The sequence below is a fragment of the Gadus macrocephalus genome, chromosome 23, assembly GCF_031168955.1.
Source record: "Gadus macrocephalus chromosome 23, ASM3116895v1".
Taxonomy (NCBI): domain Eukaryota; kingdom Metazoa; phylum Chordata; class Actinopteri; order Gadiformes; family Gadidae; genus Gadus; species Gadus macrocephalus.
This window is the reverse complement of record NC_082404.1, coordinates 9650911-9670339: the sequence shown is the minus strand read 5'-3', so window position 1 is coordinate 9670339 and position 19429 is coordinate 9650911. Positions and strand designations below refer to the sequence as shown.

Genomic DNA, 19429 nt, shown 5'->3' with positions numbered 1-19429 from the left:
TGCATCTTATATTGGATATATCCAATATGTCCATTGATGTAAATTGATTACCCTTTTTAAAGTAGTTTTTACATCTGACCTTTTATGCATCTATAGTTTGTTATATTGTAACTTTACATGCACTGAGGGGCAAAGAATTGTCGAATTATATTACCGTAATAATGGCTATTCCATTACATATATTACGTCTATGAGATGTCATGTTGTAGATACGTTATATATAATAACATCACTAATACAGCCTCTAGGGTCATTGTAGACGACCTGTGAACCTGCCCTTCGGTCCAACATTCCTGTTCAATTTTCCATGGTTCTTTACTTTGAAAACTAATCCATCCGACCGGAAGTCGTAATGTCCTTGCGCTACTTCAGACTTGTTTCGCTAGCTTAGAACATTAAACAAACAAACATGGCTGTGCAATATTATAACCACATTCTGATACTACAGATGTCTACATCACATAGACGTTTAAAGAAGAGATATGCAACGATCGATTAACAGCGATGTGGAGTAGAAAGCTGCGCATCAATAGTTGACTATTTCTCAAGGTGAGCTAGCTTGGCGAGGCTTTTTCTGGACGTTTTGCAGCTAGCTACCGATGTAGTTGGCTAAGTTAACTGAACAATATGGACCTTGGAACAATGTTGTACAACAACCTGAAGGATGTTCCGTGGAGCAACACTTCCCTGCCGTTAGATCAACTCGTCAGTTCTTACAGATTGCCTCAAATTGTGAAGCTGGATCAAGGTAAGCAGTGTCCTCTCTGTGTGGTCACACGATAAGGATTTTACAAACGCTACAGTGGGTCTCTGCAGTGCTAGTGCCTCAGAAGCTAACGTTCACCAAGGGCTCTGACCATGAAAAGCTACTGATGCACATGGTCCTCGTTCAAATTTGGGTTATTCTACCGATAAAAGGCCTGAGTTGTTGGTCCCCAACAGTGTCTGTTTAGCTGAAGCTCAGTATGCAGGTTGCAACGTTATCATCTAGCCTCATCTATTTTCTTGTAACTCCCTTTCCTCTACAACCCTGTCATTCCCCCTTGATGCAATACAATGCATGCCCCCCATCATGGACCTCGATGATAATATAACTAAATGTATGATTCATATATAATTTTGTAAGCCAACATATGCACATATGCAGAAGTCTGTAGCAGGATGTATATGATGGTTACCATTTAGAAAAATGTGCATTGAATAATAAATAATTTAAACCCTTGCTAGAAATGTTCTGCATTCCATTGGTTAAAGTGCCGGCAACGTTTGCCTGATGTTAAATCACTTACTTAAACCTTACTTGTTTACCTATTGGCACCTTATGGCATGTTAACTTGAAAGTATAGTGCGTCCATTACACAGTAGACCAGTTCATGGAATGATTCGTTAGTATCTCAATGAGTGTTAGGCAAACAAGCAACTCATGAATACGCATATGTTGCATTTCTTCCATCAGGCGAGTCAGTGGAAGGACTACGGGACAACGACTACCTCTTACTTCATTCCTGCCGTCAGTGGACCACCATAACGGCTCACAGCCTTGAAGAGGGACATTATGTTATTGGCCCTAAAATAGAGATCCCAGTTCATTATGAAGGTAGGAAACAGCCCCCCCCCCCCCCCCCCACCCCCCACCCCCACCCCCACCCCCACACACACACACACACCCCCCCAATGGTGATATTGTAAATGGACTGCATTTATATAGCGCTTTTCTAACCAGTGGCCACTCACAGCGCTTTACAATTACGGCCCATTCAATCACACACCTACGGGGGTGTCAGCCATGCAAGGCAAAGGCAGCCTGTCGAGAGCAGTTAGAGTTAGCTGTCTTGCTCAGGGACCACACTTGGTTAGGAGGAGCCGGGAATTGAACTTGCTCCCGTTCCCTCTGACTCCTGAGCCAATGCCAAGCTACGATGTGGGTGCTCAGCACAAAATGTTTAGAGTGATATTTGATGTGTCTTACAATTTCCAGTAAAGCTTCCTCCACCATTCAAACCAATATGTCAGCATCCTCCAGAATGTTGATACAGAGGAAGAGAGAGACACAGTGTAAGCTAACCGTTTAGGGCTGACATATTTATAAGTATCACTAATTTGAACCCATTTTAGACGCCCTGAGTTTTGACCGCCGATCCCATTTCCACCCAGTGTGGAGTGAAGGTCTGACGCAGTGCTCCTCTGGTCTCAGGTCAGTTTAAGTTGCTGGAGCAGGACCGAGACATCAGGGAACCGGTGCAGTACTTCAACAGTGTGGAGGAGGTAGCCAAAGCTTTTCCTGAAAGGGTCTACGTGATGGAAGACATTACGTTCAACGTTAAGGTACGCATGAGAAGTACCTTTTGTTGGATGTTTATCAAAGCAAGTGAGACTGCTTCGTATTTGTGTGTGTGTGTTTGTGTGTGTGTGTGCATGTCTCAAACAACAGTTTGAGGAATGGGATATTAATCCTGAATGAATGTGTCTCAAAGTTTCCTGACTGACATTAAGACTTATGAAAGGGTCCTCAGATATGCACTAAACAAGAAAAAGGTAACATTTTATGCTGTGTATGTATGATTTTAGTCCTTTATTCTGTTTATAATATCTTTGTTTGATAAGAAACACTTGAAGGAATGCACAGATTTGACTCAAGATAGCATTTGGTCTATATTTGACCCAGCAACTACCCTGATTAAATCAGCCTTACTCATGGCTGTGATCAGTTACACAAGTAGCTACAAATCAAACAGCATGCGACTGATGCCCAGCCTGTCTGCATGTATAACAGAAGTCAATAGACAAAACAACAGCTTTGAGCACTCCCTGTATCTGGCCACACCCTATCCTGGCACACTGACATTCTCAGACAGAATAAAATGTCCACTTTCAACTAAAGCGATCCCATTGGCCGCTCCTAGATGGCGTCGGGGGAGTGCAACGAGGACACGGAGGTGTACAACGTCTCCCTGAGCACGGGGGACGAGCTCACCCTGATGGGCCAGGCGGAGATCCTCTACACCAAGACCTCCCGGGAGAAGTCCCGCCTCAACACCATCTTCAAGAAGATCGGCAAGCTGCACTCCATCGGCCGCGTCGGGCGGGGCAAGATGCCCTGCCTGATCTGCATGAACCACCGCACCAACGAGAGCGCCAGCCTGCCCTTCCAGTGCAAGGGGCGCTTCAGCACCTGCAGCCCGCTGGAGCTGCAGATGCAGGAGGGCGAGCACACCATCCGCCACATCGTGGAGAAGACGCGGCTGCCCGTCAACGTGGCGGTGCCCAGCGGGCCGCCGCGCAACCAGCACGACCTGCACCACATCCGGCAGGGCCACCGCTACAAGCTGGTCAACGTGCAGACCAAGACGGTGGTGGTGTGCTGCGTGCTGCGCAGCAACAAGATCATGCCGGTGCACTTCCCGCTGCACGCCGCCGTGCCCCGCTGCGCGCTGCCCGAGGGCCTGCTGCAGGGCGAGCTGTGGCTGGACACCATGGTGCACCGCTGGTTCACCTTCTGCCAGGAGCAGTTCCACATCGACGACTACTCGCGGGCCGTGCGCGACGTGCGCACGGACTGGGGCAACGACGAGGGCAAGAGCCCCAAGAGGAGCGGCGGCGGCAGCAGCGCGGGCAGCATCGGCGGCGGCGGCGGCAGCAACGGGGGCAGTTGCCCCGCCCCCACGCAGCCGCCCGGCTCACTGACGTACGCCCGGGACGAGCTGACGCAGTCGTTCCACCGGCTGTCGGTGTGCGTGTACGGCAACAACCTGCACAGCAACAGCGAGGTCAACCTGCAGGGCTGCGCCAGCCTGTGCGGCGACTGGGCCCTGCTGCCGTCGGACAGCGTCCCCGTGGACCAGGCGGACCAGGCGGACCAGTACTTCACCGAGCTGATGGAGAGCACCAGCCCGGTGCAGCAGCCGGCGCCGGCGCCGCCACAGCCACAGCCCGCCCCCAAGTCGGAGGTGCCCTACGAGGAGCTGTGGTTGGACCACCTCAAGTCCCGCATGGCCCAGCCGTCGCTGAGCGAGGGGTCGCGGGGCGGCGGCAACAACAACAACGCCGGCGGCAGCGGGGCGACGGTGGGCCAGTCCTACCAGCCCGCCTGTTCTCTGGGACCAATCGCCACCTCCGATTTGTGTCAATCCCCGCCCCCCGTCCCGCCCAAGTCGGAGGCTGTAAGTATTGCGTCTCTAATTCGAGCGACACTTCAGGCGCTCAGTGAAAAGACGCGGGTGAAAAGGTGGGCTGAGGTATCATTAGAATGCGTCGCGTGTCTTTCCCCGTGCAGGTGAAGGAGGAATGTCGCCTCCTGAACGCCCCGCCCATTCCTCCGCGGACCGCAAAGCAGGTGCCGGCGCTGCCCGCCGTGTCCAAGCCCCGGCAGCAGGAGACCCGCTCCCCCAGCCCCACCCTGTCCTACTACTCATCAGGCCTGCACAACATGTAAGAGGGATCCTGTTCCCCGGACAATGACACAGACGGCCCTGTTTGTTTAGACTCTGAGTCACCGTGAAGAGAAACCCTCTGGTAAAGAAAGCGACAGATGGTTTATTAGCGGAAGGCATGGTTCCTGTCCCTTTTGTCCCTCTGCCTCTTTTAAGGCCACAAATTAGCCTGTCACTTCCCCGCTGAAATAAATATTGGATCATATCCTCATACTTGGTCTGATCAGGGAGGGGCCTCACTCCTTCACTAACACTAGAGGGCGCTGACAGCAAGAAGGCACTCAGTGCTAATGGAGAGAGATCCCCGAAGCCAATGTTCTACATTAGATGTTTTTTTGAGTGTTTACAGATGTACTATTTTCAGGTAGTTGCTATGGAAACTTATGGAAACATGATCAATGTTTACAGGGTAGGAGTCATTGTCTCACGATAATCTTGGCACAGTTTGAAAGTACACCAGGCGTTCCAAGGCTGTGTTTCACGGGCTATTCAGACATTTTGTTATTGAGTCTGTGAAATGCAAAGCAGTCTTGATGTAAGCAGGCAGAATTAGAGCAGTTAACGCTAGTATCTCATTTGGTTAGGTTTGTCATTGACCGTAGCTGCATATTTTAATTGTAGACTAAACATTAAAAGTTAAAAACATTATTAAAGAAAAACATTAAATGATCATTTAAGTTTGTGTGATAAGAGCCGCTAAGGAGGAAGCTAATGGGATCCTCGTGTCTGCAGCTTCTAAACACTTAGATGTTGTTTATGTACTAGTTAATCATTAAATGCTGTCTCACTGGAGGTAAGCTGGCCATATGGACAGCACTAGGTGGTTGGGTGGATCTGTCGAAATAATGCAGAATTGAGGACAGTCAGTCAAAGTCCATTCAATTGCCTTCTCTGATTGGTGCCCGATGATGTCATTTGACACTTACAAGCCAATCAGAAACGATGGCAACCGATGACCCCCTGATTGTTGTCTCTGCCTGCAGCGGCGGGCGTGACAGCGAGGCGAGGGAGGCCTTGGAGCAGGGCCCGGCGTGCTGCCCCTGCAGCTGGGCCGAGGCCGAGGCCGGCGCCGCCTTCACCTGCGGCAGCCTGCCGCTGCAGGGCATGTCCTCCAGGCTGTCCTGGCCCAACGCCTTCAGCACCGCCGGGACCCGGGCCGGAGAGGGGCCCGCCGGCCGGAGCTACTACAGCTTCCCCCGCAAGAGGTCCCTGGGCGCCCCGATGACGGCCAGTCTGCTGGACCTCGACGGGCGGGGGACCCCCCTGCGCTCGCGGACGGCTTGCAGCAAGTCCTCCAGCTGCACCTCAGGCACCTGCGGGGACAAGCCCATGGACGCCTTCACCGCCAAGCAGAGCCTCTCCTGCCCCATCCTGCCCCCCAGAACCTCCAAATCAAAGCGGGGGCCCGAGGCGGGCTCGGAGCGCGACCCACGGACCCCACAGCGGCCCCTCAGCCAGGACGAGCAGGGCACGCCGCCGGAGACGTTCGGCGTGGCGTGTTCCCCCACCTCCGGCTGCTGCCTGTCCCCTGCGGCGGCGGCGGCGGCGTGGGAGCCCCCGGCCAGCCTGGCGGGCCTCTCCGTGGAGGAGGTCTCCCGCTCGCTGCGCTTCATCGGCCTGACGGACGACGTGGTGGCGCTGTTTGGGACGGAGAAGATCGACGGGAGCCTGCTACTGCAGCTGACGGAGGAGATTCTGTCGGAGGACTTCAAGCTGAGCAAGCTGCAAGTCAAGAAGCTCATGCAGTTCATGAACGGGTGGAGGCCCAAGATATAACGCAGCGGTACGAGTCGAGAGCGGGCGGGGTCGATTGTGTGTCACGCCCCCAGTATGTACGCTACGCACACCGGCTTAAGTTAATTTGCCGAGCTTTTGGTGTCGCCTGGGTTCCTGGGAACGGCAGCTAGAGCGGAGCCCCATCGGTCCAACAGGGGGACCTGCTACAACGGTACCTGAATCCAACCCGTTGGCACTTTCATGGAGGCTCTGTGTCTGTTACTTGCTCCTCTGTCCCCGTGGCCCTTCAGCGGTTGCTGTGGAAAAACCGATGAGTTAATGGTACTGAACTGACGTGGGGGGAGGATAAACAAAGACTAGCTTTGTTGGGGCATTGTCCGATTTTTGTTCTTAAACGGGAATACCACTGACGTCAAAGATTTGTGTGAACCGACAAAGCTTAATATATATATTGTATTACACAGACAGACGGCCCCTTAATGTTGCACCTTATGTACACACAAGCGTGTGATATGGCTCCTTTAGTGGCGTAACAAGTATTAATGGAGAAACTGACATTTTCCCCCCAACATGAGGCACACGCAGGTTAGTTTAGCAACCAAGTCCCAGTATCATTCGATACTACTACTTATATTAACAGCAGTTTATTTTTTGCTGGTTTTGGAGCCATGTGACGACTGGCCATGAAGTTGCAAATAATTGCAATGAGCTCTGTCACAAGAGCTGGTGCAGTTCCTTTACCTATCTGACTCAAGCGATGTCCATATAATGTAATGTGAAAGTGGTTAATAAGTCTTTGCAATATTACTTTAAATGGTGTGGTATTCCACTTTAAGGACTCATCAGGGTCTCCTTATGTGATACCCGTAGCGCATTGCAATGTATTATTTGTATTTTATGCCTTTTTTTATATATATATATATATATATATATATATATATATATATATATATATATATATATATATATATATATATATATATATATATATATATATATTGGGGAGAGTCGGTTGCGTTGAATTACTTGCTTTTTGCCAAAGTTTCTCCTTTTTAATGAAGATTCAAACATACTCCCGAATGACAAGGACTGAGGCCTTTCCGACTAACGTAGATATGTCCCTGTCCTTAACACTAATATGCAAACAAGAGGCAGTGGGCCGTGACGCACGCGTCCTGCATCATGCACTTTGCTCAGTTCAACATGGGGGTCATTCAAAGGCAGTCAGTGGAGGAGGTTGCTTCAGTGTTCAAAGGAGAGAGTCAAGGTGAACACACACATGCACTACATGCTTTAGGTGGAACTGTTATCCGACTGGGAAATGAAGCTTTTCTATGCCTTAACCAACAGACCTTAAAACTACCACAATGTAAAGGTGTTACCTGGTATGTCACTTTGGTAACGCGTTTCCCCTCTGACCTGCCAACCTGCCAAAGTACCTCTCCCTTTGGTGCAGTGCTGTTCCTCAAACACAAAGGCTCTGCATGTGAATGTGGGGTTGCCCGATGGATCTAATGATAGTCAACTACTTTCATGACTATATTAAGTTACTAAAACCATTCAAATAACGGAAAAAATATGCATATTGGCCTAAGGCATTAGCTGCAGAACAGCTGCAGAGATAAGTCCATAAACTAGGCAGCTCCTTGTTCTTATTAATTTACTCTACAGTCTCTTATCCACAATAACCCAAAATTACACTTTACTATACAATATTTGTACATTTATTTTTTGTTATCCAATATCCCAGTTTGCCAAACGTCCTTGGATTCAGAGTTACTCATTCCTGTTTACAGTTGGAGAATTACCAATTAGAACTTTCCTCTGATTTAAACTGGCTTATTCTTTGACAGATTTTCTTTAAATCGATGTTGTGACACAACAGACACTACTGTTAGTTATCACCTACCAAAGCACCATTGTTTTGTCAGCAGGTAGAATGTGAAGGAACATGCAAGGTGTTTTTGCTGATGTTTGATATTGAAGTTGGCCAAACCTTGTGTATTTAAATGGAAACTACACTCTATAGTCGTTTTTCAAGTTAAACACTGCTAGGTTGATTTTGGTACTATGATGGAAGGAAGGAAAAACATCCGCAAGTACCAAGATCAGTTGACACTGCGAAATTACAAAATGTCATGCTATAAATCTAATTTGAACAATCTACTTTGGAACATTTAACCCTAAACATTACCATTTTCGAGTGTGCTAGCATTGGAAGGAGCAGAAAACTCAATTAGGGTGTAGTTTCCGTTTAATATCTCTGCAAGGTTTTCCTCTCTGAATCCAGGCCAGTGTAAATAAATGATGTCTGAGTGGCTGCAGACCCCACTTGGTTGGGCCGTGGTACGTCGTCAGTACTCTACAACTGACCCTCCTCACTTTGCTACTCCCCCTGTTTTAGTTGTATGATCTATTAAAACAGAAATGAATGTGTGCGTCATTGTATTCATTCAACAAATTGAACGATTGCATTTTTGATGAGTTAAAGGGAGTAGGCTTCATGCAAGATTTACTACAGGCAAAAACGTATTTAATTTAAGTGCATTATTTGCTCTCACCCCCATCCCATTGTTTATAGCTCACCTGTCTTCATGGTGTATTTATGATGGTCACACCCAGTGGCGACTGGTCATTAGGGGCAAGTGGGGCTCGGCCCCACCTACTCACAAGAAAAAAAGAAAAGAAAATGAAAATGAAAAAAAAATATATAGATAAAAAATATTATATATTTTTTTTTCTATATTTAAAAAATAATCTCCCCAGAAAGTACTAGAAAATAATAAGTTCGGCGCTTTTATAAAATTATTAGTCGACCCTGGCTTGCTAGAGTGTTAACCAACAGCCCTGACCGCTTCACCACCAAGACCTCTGGTGGCCGTGTGAGCGGGGACTCGAACCTTAGTCTACAGAGTGTTAACCAACAGCCCTGACCGCTTCACCACCAAGACGCTTACCAGCGCATGTTTGGAGGTTATACTTGACTTTACCATTCACATGATAGAGAAATAAGATAAATCCATTAAGGTACCTCTGGTGGCCGTGTGAGCGGGGACTCGAACCTTAAGTCTACTGAGCGTTAACCAACAGCCCTGACCGCTGCACCACCAAGACACTAACCATAGCATGTTTGGAGGTTATACTTGACTTTACCATTCACATGATAGAGAAATAAGATAAATCCATTACGGTACCTCTTGAACCCTGGTTCTGAGCAGGGAACCCGAACCTACATAGTGTCTGAAAGCTCATCATTCTTATGCCGCTTTTCCACTGCATGGTACCAGCTCGACACGACTCGACACGACTCGACTCAGCTCGCATTTTTTGCGTTTCCACCGCGGTACCATGGTATCTGGTACCTGAAGTGGCTGCTTTTTCTAGTACCTACTCGCTCTAGGTTCCAAGCGAGCTGAGCCGATGCTAAAAGGTGACGTCGGCAGACGGCCGGCGACTGATTGGCCAGAGAGTGTGACGAAGTCACGAGAGCGACATGGCAACCATGCTGGTAACATCCATAGCAGCGCCGCAGCCAACATGTTCCACTTCTCCAACTTCTTCAACATGCCAGCTAATAATAGTAATGCGATCGATGTCCTCCATTGTTGTTATGTGGGTTCTGTCCATGTGTGGGTTGCGTATGTGTTGTTTGCGTCGCGTACACAAATACGTCACGGCCCTTTCGCGCAGCCGACCCCGCCCACGTCCAGGAGGTACTATTTGCGGTGGAAAAGCACCCGTGCTGCTACCGTGTCGAGTCGTGTCGTGTCGAGTCGTGTCGAGTCGAGCTACATGTGCGGTGGAAAAGCGGCATTATTAGCCGTGCGTGCGGGGACTCGAACCTTAGTCTACAGAGTGTTAACCAACAGCCCTGACCGCTGCGCTACCCAGAGCATGCTTGGAGCATGCTTGGAGCATGCTTGGAGCATGCTTGGAGCATGCTTGGAGCATGCTTGGAGCATGCTTGGAGCATGCTTGGAGCATGCTTGGAGGTTATACTTGACTTTACCATTCACATGATAGAGAAATAAGATGTATCCATTAAGGTACCTCTTGAACCCTGGTTCTGAGCAGGGAACCCGAACCTACATAGTGGCATAGAATCTATGCCGCAGAGATAATTGTATTCCGAATGAGGCGTATACATGACCATTTTCTATGCCGCATAGAAATCTATGCGGCATAGATGTGTCCATGTAAACGCGGCTAGATCAAGATTTCAGCGAGATAAGAGTATTAGCGTTTGTGCAGATCACTGACTTACGTCCGCTACAACAGATTCCACCAGAAAGCTTTACTGTGGTAAGATGGCGGCCTATGGTGACGTTCTGGACGCCGCCGTAGGGCATCTAGTTAATATATATATATCTATGCCATCAACAGCGTGTCTTCTTTCAATCCCCGTTTATCCATATCCAAAGCCGAAACTCTTTGCAAACATTTTGTTCATCCGTTTGTCCAAGGAAATACAACAGCAGCAACTCTCACGACCAGTGGCTGAGGGGCGCTAGGGCGCCGCCACTCCGTGAAATATTCACTTGAATATATCTGCCCAACTATTAATAAACTATTATCATTACGAAATAAATCAACAAAAATACATAGCGTTTATCCTCGATTAAATGTGTGACATGCTTGTCACTGCCAGCAACCATTTAAATGCGTCTGAACGTCAATGATTTGGGCTAGGCTAGTTATTGGTCATTCGAAATAAAGCCCTCCTCCAAGTCAGGAGCGCCGGCCACGTTGTGTAGCTCGCTAATTTTTTGCTGTCTATCAAGCAGAGACAGCTTTTCATTGGCGCAAGAAAATTCGCACACGGGTCGCACCAGTGTGCGCCCCAGGCCAATGGTATCGCTTTTCTTTTTTGTTATCACCACATCATTGGACAATTCAGCGAATCAATCAAATAGGCTAACTCCCTCAGCAGCATTCGCGCACCACAACTACATGTAGAGAGGAAATAGATCTCAACTAGCAGAGAGTTGTAAGCACTTTCCACCCTTTTCAGTGGAGGAATTGGACTCCCCAAGCAATGTTATACTTAAAAGGAGCAAGTAAGTTACATATTAATTTACTCTTTCGGCCTGTAGCATATAAACAAAATGAAGCAACTGTCCCATATTTCTAACTGCATTTGAAGTAGACATTGAGACTCACAAAAAATGGACGCTATAGGACAGTGATCATGGTTTGTCTCAATATCAGAATAACAACAATGGGTCAACAAGCAATGGCTGGTGGAATGGCCATGAAGTAGGTCTGTATATGCAGTGTAAGCTTATCCAGGCCCTGCAAGTCAGGATGTAGGCTATGAATCTGAATGAAAAGTAGATAAATAGGTAGTGGCCATCCCCAAAATGCACCAGAATACAGGAAATCAAATCTATTAAATTCCCAAAAAATTATGGGGGGACGGGGGGACGGACCTCAGACCCCCTGTGCCCTGTCTATTACTGTGCCCCACCAACATGTTTGATCGCCAGCCGCCACTGGTCACACCACGGAGCTCTCAATGCCCGAGCTCCTACAGGCAGCAGTTCACCGACCGGCCAAAGGGGTCATTAATGAGAAGCAATTTCAGATTCTTACACAGCGTACCTTTAGGACTTTTATTAAAAATCATTGTCAACAGGACACAAATAATGCAACATACCATAGCTTGACTACTTCTAACCACACAGTTGTAACTGTATATGTGTCTAGTTCTAAACATAAGTGCCATAAAAACCGCACAAGAGCACGATAACTTTAAAGTTATCAAAGTTGTTTCGACGGGCGCTGATGATACCAACATAATGTTCCCGAGGCCATACCACTCCTTCAGACCCAGGGCTCCCAGCCGCCCCAGACGCGGCCCAGCAGGTTGGGGTCGGTGGCCTGGTCCAGGAGACAGGCCACCTGCTGCTCCACCGTCAGGCCCAGCGCTGGGAGGCGGGCGCGCACGTTGTGCTCCTCCGTGCCCAGCGCCACCCGCTGCATCCCGGGGAAGGCGGGGTCCTTCTCAAGGCCCAGCCTCAGCTCCTCGCTAACCAGAGGCAGACACAGTGGTACGGTTGAGCTGGGCCATTCAGAGCATCTGCTACCCGTGTGTGTGGTGGATGCTGTACCAATCAGAGCTGGGCTACCTGTGTGGGCGAGCTGGGCCAATCAGAGCCCTAGTGCTACCTGTGTGGGCGAGCTGGGCCAATTAGAGCCCTGCTACCCGTGTGGGTGAGCTGGGCCAATCAGAGGTCTGCTACCTGCGTGGGTAAGCTGGGCCAATCAGAGCCCTGCTACCCGTGTGGGTGAGCTGGGCCAATCAGAACCCTGCTACCCGTGTGGGTGTAGTGGATGCTGTACCTGGTGATGGTGGCAGGGTTGGCCCCCTCTAGCTTCCTGCGGGCAAAGTCCACCTTCTGCAGCGGGTACCAGTTGATCTCTTTGGTGTTGACGGTTAAGGTCCAAGTCCCGCCTTTCTTCAGCTGCTTCAGCTCAAAGTTCTGTGAATTCAGACAGGGTCACCGCCGGGTGGAGCCATGTGGCTGTACCTAGCAACACACTAGCACTCTACGTACAGCTTGACCAGATCCGTAACAATACTGTGGAACAACTCCTTGCCTAACTTATTTTATTAACATTGTGAGTATTGATAAAGCATGGGAATTGCTGAGCTTTAAGTACTGTAATTAGACATAACATAATCAATATATCAATCCCTCTTCTGTTAGGATGAACTACTGTTAGGCAGTTCCTGTCAGTCAGGGAGAGGCAGTGCGCGTCAGTCAGGGAGAGGCAGACCCCGCCATCGGCGCCCTCACCTTCCAGTCCAGCGAGGGCTCCTTGACGAACACGTCCATGGTGTTGAGCAGCAGCTCGGGCTGGGAGCGGAAGGCCCTGAGGGAGTGGACCATGACGCTCTGGATCAGACCCGCCTCCTTCAGCGGCTCCATCAGGCTCACAAACTGCCGGGTCAGCCGGAATGGCATGAGCTCCGGCACCACCAGGAACTGAACCACAAAACCCTCACCGTAAGACATCTGCTTTCCAACACACAACCATCGTACGTACACCATCGTCTACAGTGTATTAAACTCATTCTCCTGCATGACATTCCAGCGGATGGTGGGTCAGAAAGAGGCCCCCCCTCCTCGACCATGTTAATGACGACATGGACACGGGATGGCGGCCATTGAGAGGCGGAGCTGGCGAACCTGCGTGGCCGAACCGAAGGCGTGGCCGAAGTCGATGCCGACCATGCCGCCGGTCTCAGTGTTGACCATGAAGTTGGACAGGTGGCGGTCGCCGATGCCCAGGATCCAGTGGCTGACGCACAGCACCGCGTGGGAGCTGACGAAGTGGGAGCGCAGAGAGAGGAAGGCCTCTGGGCTGGTGCTCATCCTCACAAACGCCCTCCTGGACGGAGACGGTAGGGGGTGAGGGAGACAGAGTGAGTGAGTGAGGGAGACAGAGTGAGTGAGTGAGGGAGACAGAGTGAGTGAGTGAGTGAGTGAGTGAGTGAGTGAGTGAGTGCGCTTACCTGAGCAGATCCTCTGGGACGAGCTGGATAACCTTCATGAAGTTGTTGACAGCGTCTGCACGCTTTGCCTTTCTGGATGAACGACAGAAACAAACCAAACTCGTGTTGGTTTATGAGGGATGACCTTTGACCTCAGGTTTAGCAGGTCGATCACGGTAGCATGTTAAAACTCCCCACTTACTTGTAAACATCTGGATATTTTTGTGCACCGTCCTTGCCAGGAGCAAAGGTGGATATCCAGCCATCATAAACTTCACACGGCCTGAGAAGAAACCGAATGATTGGAGGGTTCAATGCAAGTATAATCATGCAAAAGTTAAGAGAAAGACAGGGGTGGGCATCGGGGGGCAGGGTTGAGTCTGTATGTAGTGTGTACATATAGGGCTGCTGACCTCCTGTCCACGCTGCTCTCCGCTGGAGTCCTGCTGCGGGCCAGCAGCTCCTTCAGCGTGCACGTGTTCTCCATCCACTCGATGAGGCCGATCCTTACAGGGCACACGGTCACACCAAACCAGGCTTTGGATAACATCTACTACATTGAGTGAGTGAGTGAGTGAGTGAGTGAGTGAGTGAGTGAGTGAGTGAGTGAGTGAGTGAGTGAGTGAGTGAGACAGAGACGGAGACACAGAGAGAGAAAGAACCAGAAAGACAGACGGAGAACGACAGAGAGACAGACAGGACTGAGAGATAGAGAGCGAGCGAGAACGAGAGAGAGAGAGACAGACGGACAGAGAAAAGCAGAGACAGAGAGCCAGAGCTGCCGGTACCTGCTGGTGATGGGGATGACCTGGTAGGTGCGGAGCTGCAGGCTGCGCAGGGTGCAGGGGGCGTGGCCTGCCAGCATGGTGTTCATGACGCCAAACAGCTGCTCGATGCGCTGGTCCTGCCGCAGGTCCTCGCCGCCCTTCACCAGGAAGGGGTGGTCTCGCTCGTCGTCGCCCCGGACGATCAGCCGCTTGGGACGCCGGATGGATGACATGACCTTCACCTGCAGGGGGGGAAAAAGGTTGCGAGAGGTCAAAGGGGCCATGCGCCGTCGGGAAGGACAGAGCTCTTGTGTGAGGGGCGAAGAAGGGGAACCTACCCTTTCGTCAAAACCGGTGATCTTGGCGTGGTACTCGGGCTGGGGTTTGGACCGGCCGTCGTATTGTCCTGTGGAGATCAGAGCGGGGAAGAAACACGATGTGGAACCAGACAGATTTTTATTCAGATAGGGAAATAGAACAATGGGTAAATATAACGAAGCACATCTTGATACTATCCTTAATAAGCATTTTTCGAAGGTTTGATTTATCAGTGATCAGTGCTGCCCAGTAGGCCTTTGATGTCCTTATGCCTGATCAGCCAGATGTTATCCAATTCAGTATTTCTCAGGTTCATCTTTCCTACTCCATCAGCCCCTGGCAGCCATGTTGTAGGACAGTGGTGTAGGACAGCGGTGTAGGACAGTAGTGTAGGACAGTAGTGCAGGGCAGTGGTGCAGGACAGTGGTGCAGGACAGCGGTGCAGGACAGCGGTGTAGGACATCAGTGTAGGACATCAGTGTAGGACAGTGGTGTAGGACAGTAGGACAGTGGTGTAGGACAGTAGTGTAGGACAGTGGTGTAGGACAGTGGTGTAGGACAGTAGGACAGTGGTGTAGGACAGTAGTGTAGGACAGTAGTGTAGGACAGTAGTGTAGGACAGTAGGACAGTGGTGTAGGACAGTAGGACAGTGGTGTAGGACAGTAGGACAGTGGTGTAGGACAGTAGTGTAGGACAGTAGGACAGTGGTGTAGGACAGTAGTGTAGGACAGTAGTGTAGGACAGTAGTGTAGGACAGTGGTGTAGGACAGTAGGACAGTGGTGTAGGACAGTGGGGTAGGACAGTATGCAGTGTTTCCCACAGACCAAGGACCAATGTGTGGTGCGGGGGGGGGGGGGGGGGGGGGCGGTGGGGCGGCGGCGGCGCACTCACTGACGTCTGCGACACGGCGACGCGGCCGTCAGTGAGTGTGCATGTAACTCCGCGTTTACATGCGGACACATCTGATTTGCATAGATGTGGAAGAACAGCTCAATCGGAATAGAAAAGTATCATATATATATACGCCTCAATCGGTTCGGAATAGAATTCTATGCGGAATAGAATAGGTGGTGTAGTCCGCTATAAATACTTTCAGATTAGTTTGGAGTTTAACTTGGAGCAGCTGCAGTAGTTCGCAATTGGTCCACTCCGTCTGTACTTTAATGCACACCGAACCTTACGGATTTATTGCCTGATTTACGTCTTTGTTATTATCACTCCGTAGTAGTTTCAGTAGTCTGGTAACTTAACAACCCCAGCGTGTCCGGTTGCTAAGCGACGGGTGACATCGGTGGGTTCATGTGTTAGCATCGTCGTTCTCGCTCCGTGTGTGTGTGTGTGTGAGAATGACAGGGAGAACGAGTGCTATGCAGAGATGAATGGACGGAACGATTTTTAGATTTCCAAATCGCGTTATTAAAAAAAATAAAAATAAATTAAAAACATTTTTTATAAAAAAAAAAAAAAAGACAGAATCAATTCGTGGCGCTCGATGTTGATTCTGTGGCGCCGTGCCACACAATGGTCTATGTATGGGAAACACTGGTATGACTGTGGTGTAGGACAGTGGTGTAGGACAGTAGTGTAGGACAGTGGTGTAGGACAGTAGGACAGTGGTGTAGGACAGTAGGACAGTGGTGTAGGACAGTAGGACAGTGGTGTAGGACAGTAGTGTAGGACAGTGGGGTAGGACAGTGGGGTAGGACAGTATGACTGTGGTGTAGGACAGTGGTGTAGGACAGTGGTATAGGACAGTAGGACTGTGGTGTAGGACAGTGGTGTAGGACAGTGGTGTGATGGCAGTGCCACTGACCTGGGACCTCCAGCTGGTTGCGGAAGGCGTCCGCCTTGTAGCTGCTGAGCCAGGGGGAATACTCCTTCAGGTTGCCTGGCTCCTTCTGGAAGCAGCGCATGTCCCTCATCAGGTCCTCCACCTGATTCCTCAGCTTCTTGTCCTTCCTGCTCTCAAACAGCTTTGTCCCCTGGGGCCCCAGTATCTTCTCCACCTCTTTATAGTATTTCTGAAACGTTTCAACACATTTTTGCATCATTTACAATTGATGCTCCAAAACCAAATATGAATGCACCCATTCCGGTTCATTTGTTTTGAATTGGAAGGGACATTGATGTAAAGATTTGATAAATATTTTGTCAATTTGTGTCCAGTTTCCTTCCCTGCAAACACAACTCACTTCTATTGTTGTTGAATCTCATACACATTGGACCAGGAGAACCATAATTGAGCAGTTTTTAAGTGAAATCCCCTAGCTAGTACTAATCTCCACCAAACCAACCGACCTGGCTGAATTTCTTCCGGAAACTTCCACATCCTTCAGCTCTGGTGTTCCCGAGGGACGCCTGCATTTCCTTGTACAAGCGGGCCATCTTGTCCTTGTCAAAACCCGGCTTTTCCAGCTCATTCTTCACATCTTCCCACCAATCCTGGGGACAATTTGACGGACGGAGCTCAAGGGAGGCTGATCCGGAGACTCGTATGTGTTGTTGAGAGACTCAACGGACCATATCAAAGACCATAAACCATATTACCTTGAACAGCATTTCAGGGTTTGTGAGCTGCTGAAGAGAGTCTACAAAGTTTTGTACAGCTCCGCCCTTATCCAGAAGACTAGTGAGTCTGCGCACACGCACAAAGACACACACAAACACAAAGCATTAGAAAGTTAGAAAGCAGAAACATACCAACAATAATGCCCCTTTAAGTTGTTGAGGGGTCCTAGTGATGGGAGACAGAACAGTGGTGTCGTAGTGATGGGGTCAGAGTGCAGTGGTGTCATAGTGATGGGGTCAGAGTGCAGTGGTGTCCTAGTGATGGGGTCAGAGTGCAGTGGTGTCGTAGTGATGGGGTCAGAGTGCAGTGGTGTCGTAGTGATGGGGTCAGAGTGCAGTGGTGTCGTAGTGATGGGGTCAGAGTGCAGTGGTGTCGTAGTGATGGGGTCAGAGTGCAGTGGTGTCATAGTGATGGGGTCAGAGTGCAGTGGTGTCGTAGTGATGGGGTCAGAGTGCAGTGGTGTCGTAGTGATGGGGTCAGAGTGCAGTGGTGTCGTAGTGATGGGGTCAGAGTGCAGTGGTGTCGTAGTGATGGGGTCAGAGTGCAGTGGTGTCGTAGTGATGGGGTCAGAGTGCAGTGGTGTCGTAGTGATGGGGTCAGAGTGCAGTGGTGTCGTAGTGATGGGGTCAGAGTGTAGTGGTGTCGTAGTGATGGGGTCAGAGTGCAGTGGTGTCGTAGTGATGGGGTCAGAGTGCAGTGGTGTCGTAGTGATGGGGTCAGAGTGCAGTGGTGTCGTAGTGATGGGGACACAGTTCAGTAGTTTCGCAGTGATGAGGGTCACAGTGCATTGGAGGCTGAATCCTACTTGTTAACAAACTCCTGCTGCCTGTGTCCCGCGGCAGAGTCCTGGAAGTGGTAGCTCTCTCTGCTCGCCATGAGGGCATACACCAGGGCCTGGGGGTAGCTCTCCGCGATCTGGCCTATCGAATGCTGCACTGCCACCGCCTCCTGCTTGTCCAGTAGGGCCACCATCTGACTCATCCAGCCAATCAGCATCCAGCATGGTACCGTTGCCATCTGCTCACAGAAACCTTCATGTCAACTCAAGATGTGGTGAGACAATATCTACTGTTGTATATAACATCGTATTAGCATTTAGGGCTGAACGATTTATCAAAGGGTGTAGTGAATGCTTGTTTAGTGAGTGAATAATACAGAACATAAGGACCTTTAAAAACAAATATTGCATACTAAATCACAATCGCAATATTGGACGAGATAATCTCAATACGATCATTTTCCCAAATCGTTCAGCCCTAACTGCATCGTCTCATATGTAGACATGAATTGATCAAGCTGGTTTGTTGTGAATGTTGCGCTTTTATTGTGAAACCTCTTTGGTCATGAGGTCCAGGGTCTCGGAGGGGTACAGCTCGATTATCTGCAGCAGGCGGGGGAAGCGCAGACGGGCGTCCTCGCTGTTCAGCTTCAGGGCCTTCAGGGTGCTCTCCACAACATGCAGGGGCAGCACAGAGAGCTCGGGGAACTCACTCACTGTCCACACACACACACACACACACACACACACATTTACATTCTATCCTACGTTGGCGCATTTAACATTTTGACCAGGATCAATCCATAGCACTACTATGTCAGCCACTCCATCCCCTTTCATTTGAATAAGGTGTGCTAGGGTTTGGTTGGCCTTTAAAAAAACATAATACAATTGACAAATTCAATGTCTTTTTGTTACTTTTATCTAAAATCGGAATGACCTTGGATTTGTACATTTGTAACATTGTTTTATTCCTCTAATACCGGTACCTCCCTATGGCGAGAATAGGTGGGGTGTGTGCGATGTGGTGTGGTGTGGTGTGATGGTGTGTGCGATGTGGCCTAGTGTGTGTTGTGTTGCGTTGCGTTGCCGGCCCACCGGCGCCGCTGCGCTCCTCGTCCCGTAGCAGCTGGTCACAGAAGTTGGCCAGGGTCATGTAGGTGCGGGCCACGCCGCCGCTCTCCACACAGCCGCTGCTGAACGACAGCAGCTCCTCGTCCGCCTTCCTGCTGGCTCCCCCCAGGAGGTGCAGCGCCCGCAGCTGCAGCTCCGCCACCACCGCCTGAACACCACCACATTAAAACAGCCATCGTACATCGTACCGCAGTGA

The 19429-nt window shown here is 49.8% G+C and overlaps 2 protein-coding genes across 2 annotated transcripts in view; one reads left to right on the top strand and one right to left on the bottom strand.

The window, feature by feature from the left end:
• Positions 1-145: 145 nt before the first annotated feature.
• Positions 146-8603, top strand: garem (GRB2 associated, regulator of MAPK1). The gene is made up of 6 exons (XM_060045761.1): positions 146-748; positions 1457-1597; positions 2195-2325; positions 2904-4160; positions 4274-4428; positions 5414-8603. Exons 1-6 carry the CDS (start codon positions 628-630, stop codon positions 6204-6206), a joined length of 2598 nt encoding a protein of 865 aa, XP_059901744.1. The 5' UTR covers positions 146-627; the 3' UTR covers positions 6207-8603.
• A 3162-nt stretch (positions 8604-11765) lies between these two features.
• prkdc (protein kinase, DNA-activated, catalytic subunit) overlaps positions 11766-19429 on the bottom strand; it is a 43365-nt gene continuing 35701 nt past the window's right edge. Inside the window, exons 72-86 of the mRNA XM_060044496.1 lie at positions 19198-19381; positions 18655-18815; positions 18127-18338; positions 17300-17387; positions 17051-17194; positions 16566-16773; positions 14771-14838; positions 14454-14674; positions 14079-14171; positions 13868-13948; positions 13687-13758; positions 13361-13562; positions 12968-13156; positions 12510-12649; positions 11766-12195 (exon numbers count right to left, since the gene is read on the bottom strand). Of these exons, the coding sequence (XP_059900479.1) occupies positions 11991-12195; positions 12510-12649; positions 12968-13156; positions 13361-13562; positions 13687-13758; positions 13868-13948; positions 14079-14171; positions 14454-14674; positions 14771-14838; positions 16566-16773; positions 17051-17194; positions 17300-17387; positions 18127-18338; positions 18655-18815; positions 19198-19381 (2268 nt within the window). The 3' untranslated portion in view covers positions 11766-11990. The remainder of the gene's footprint in view (positions 12196-12509; positions 12650-12967; positions 13157-13360; positions 13563-13686; positions 13759-13867; positions 13949-14078; positions 14172-14453; positions 14675-14770; positions 14839-16565; positions 16774-17050; positions 17195-17299; positions 17388-18126; positions 18339-18654; positions 18816-19197; positions 19382-19429) is intronic.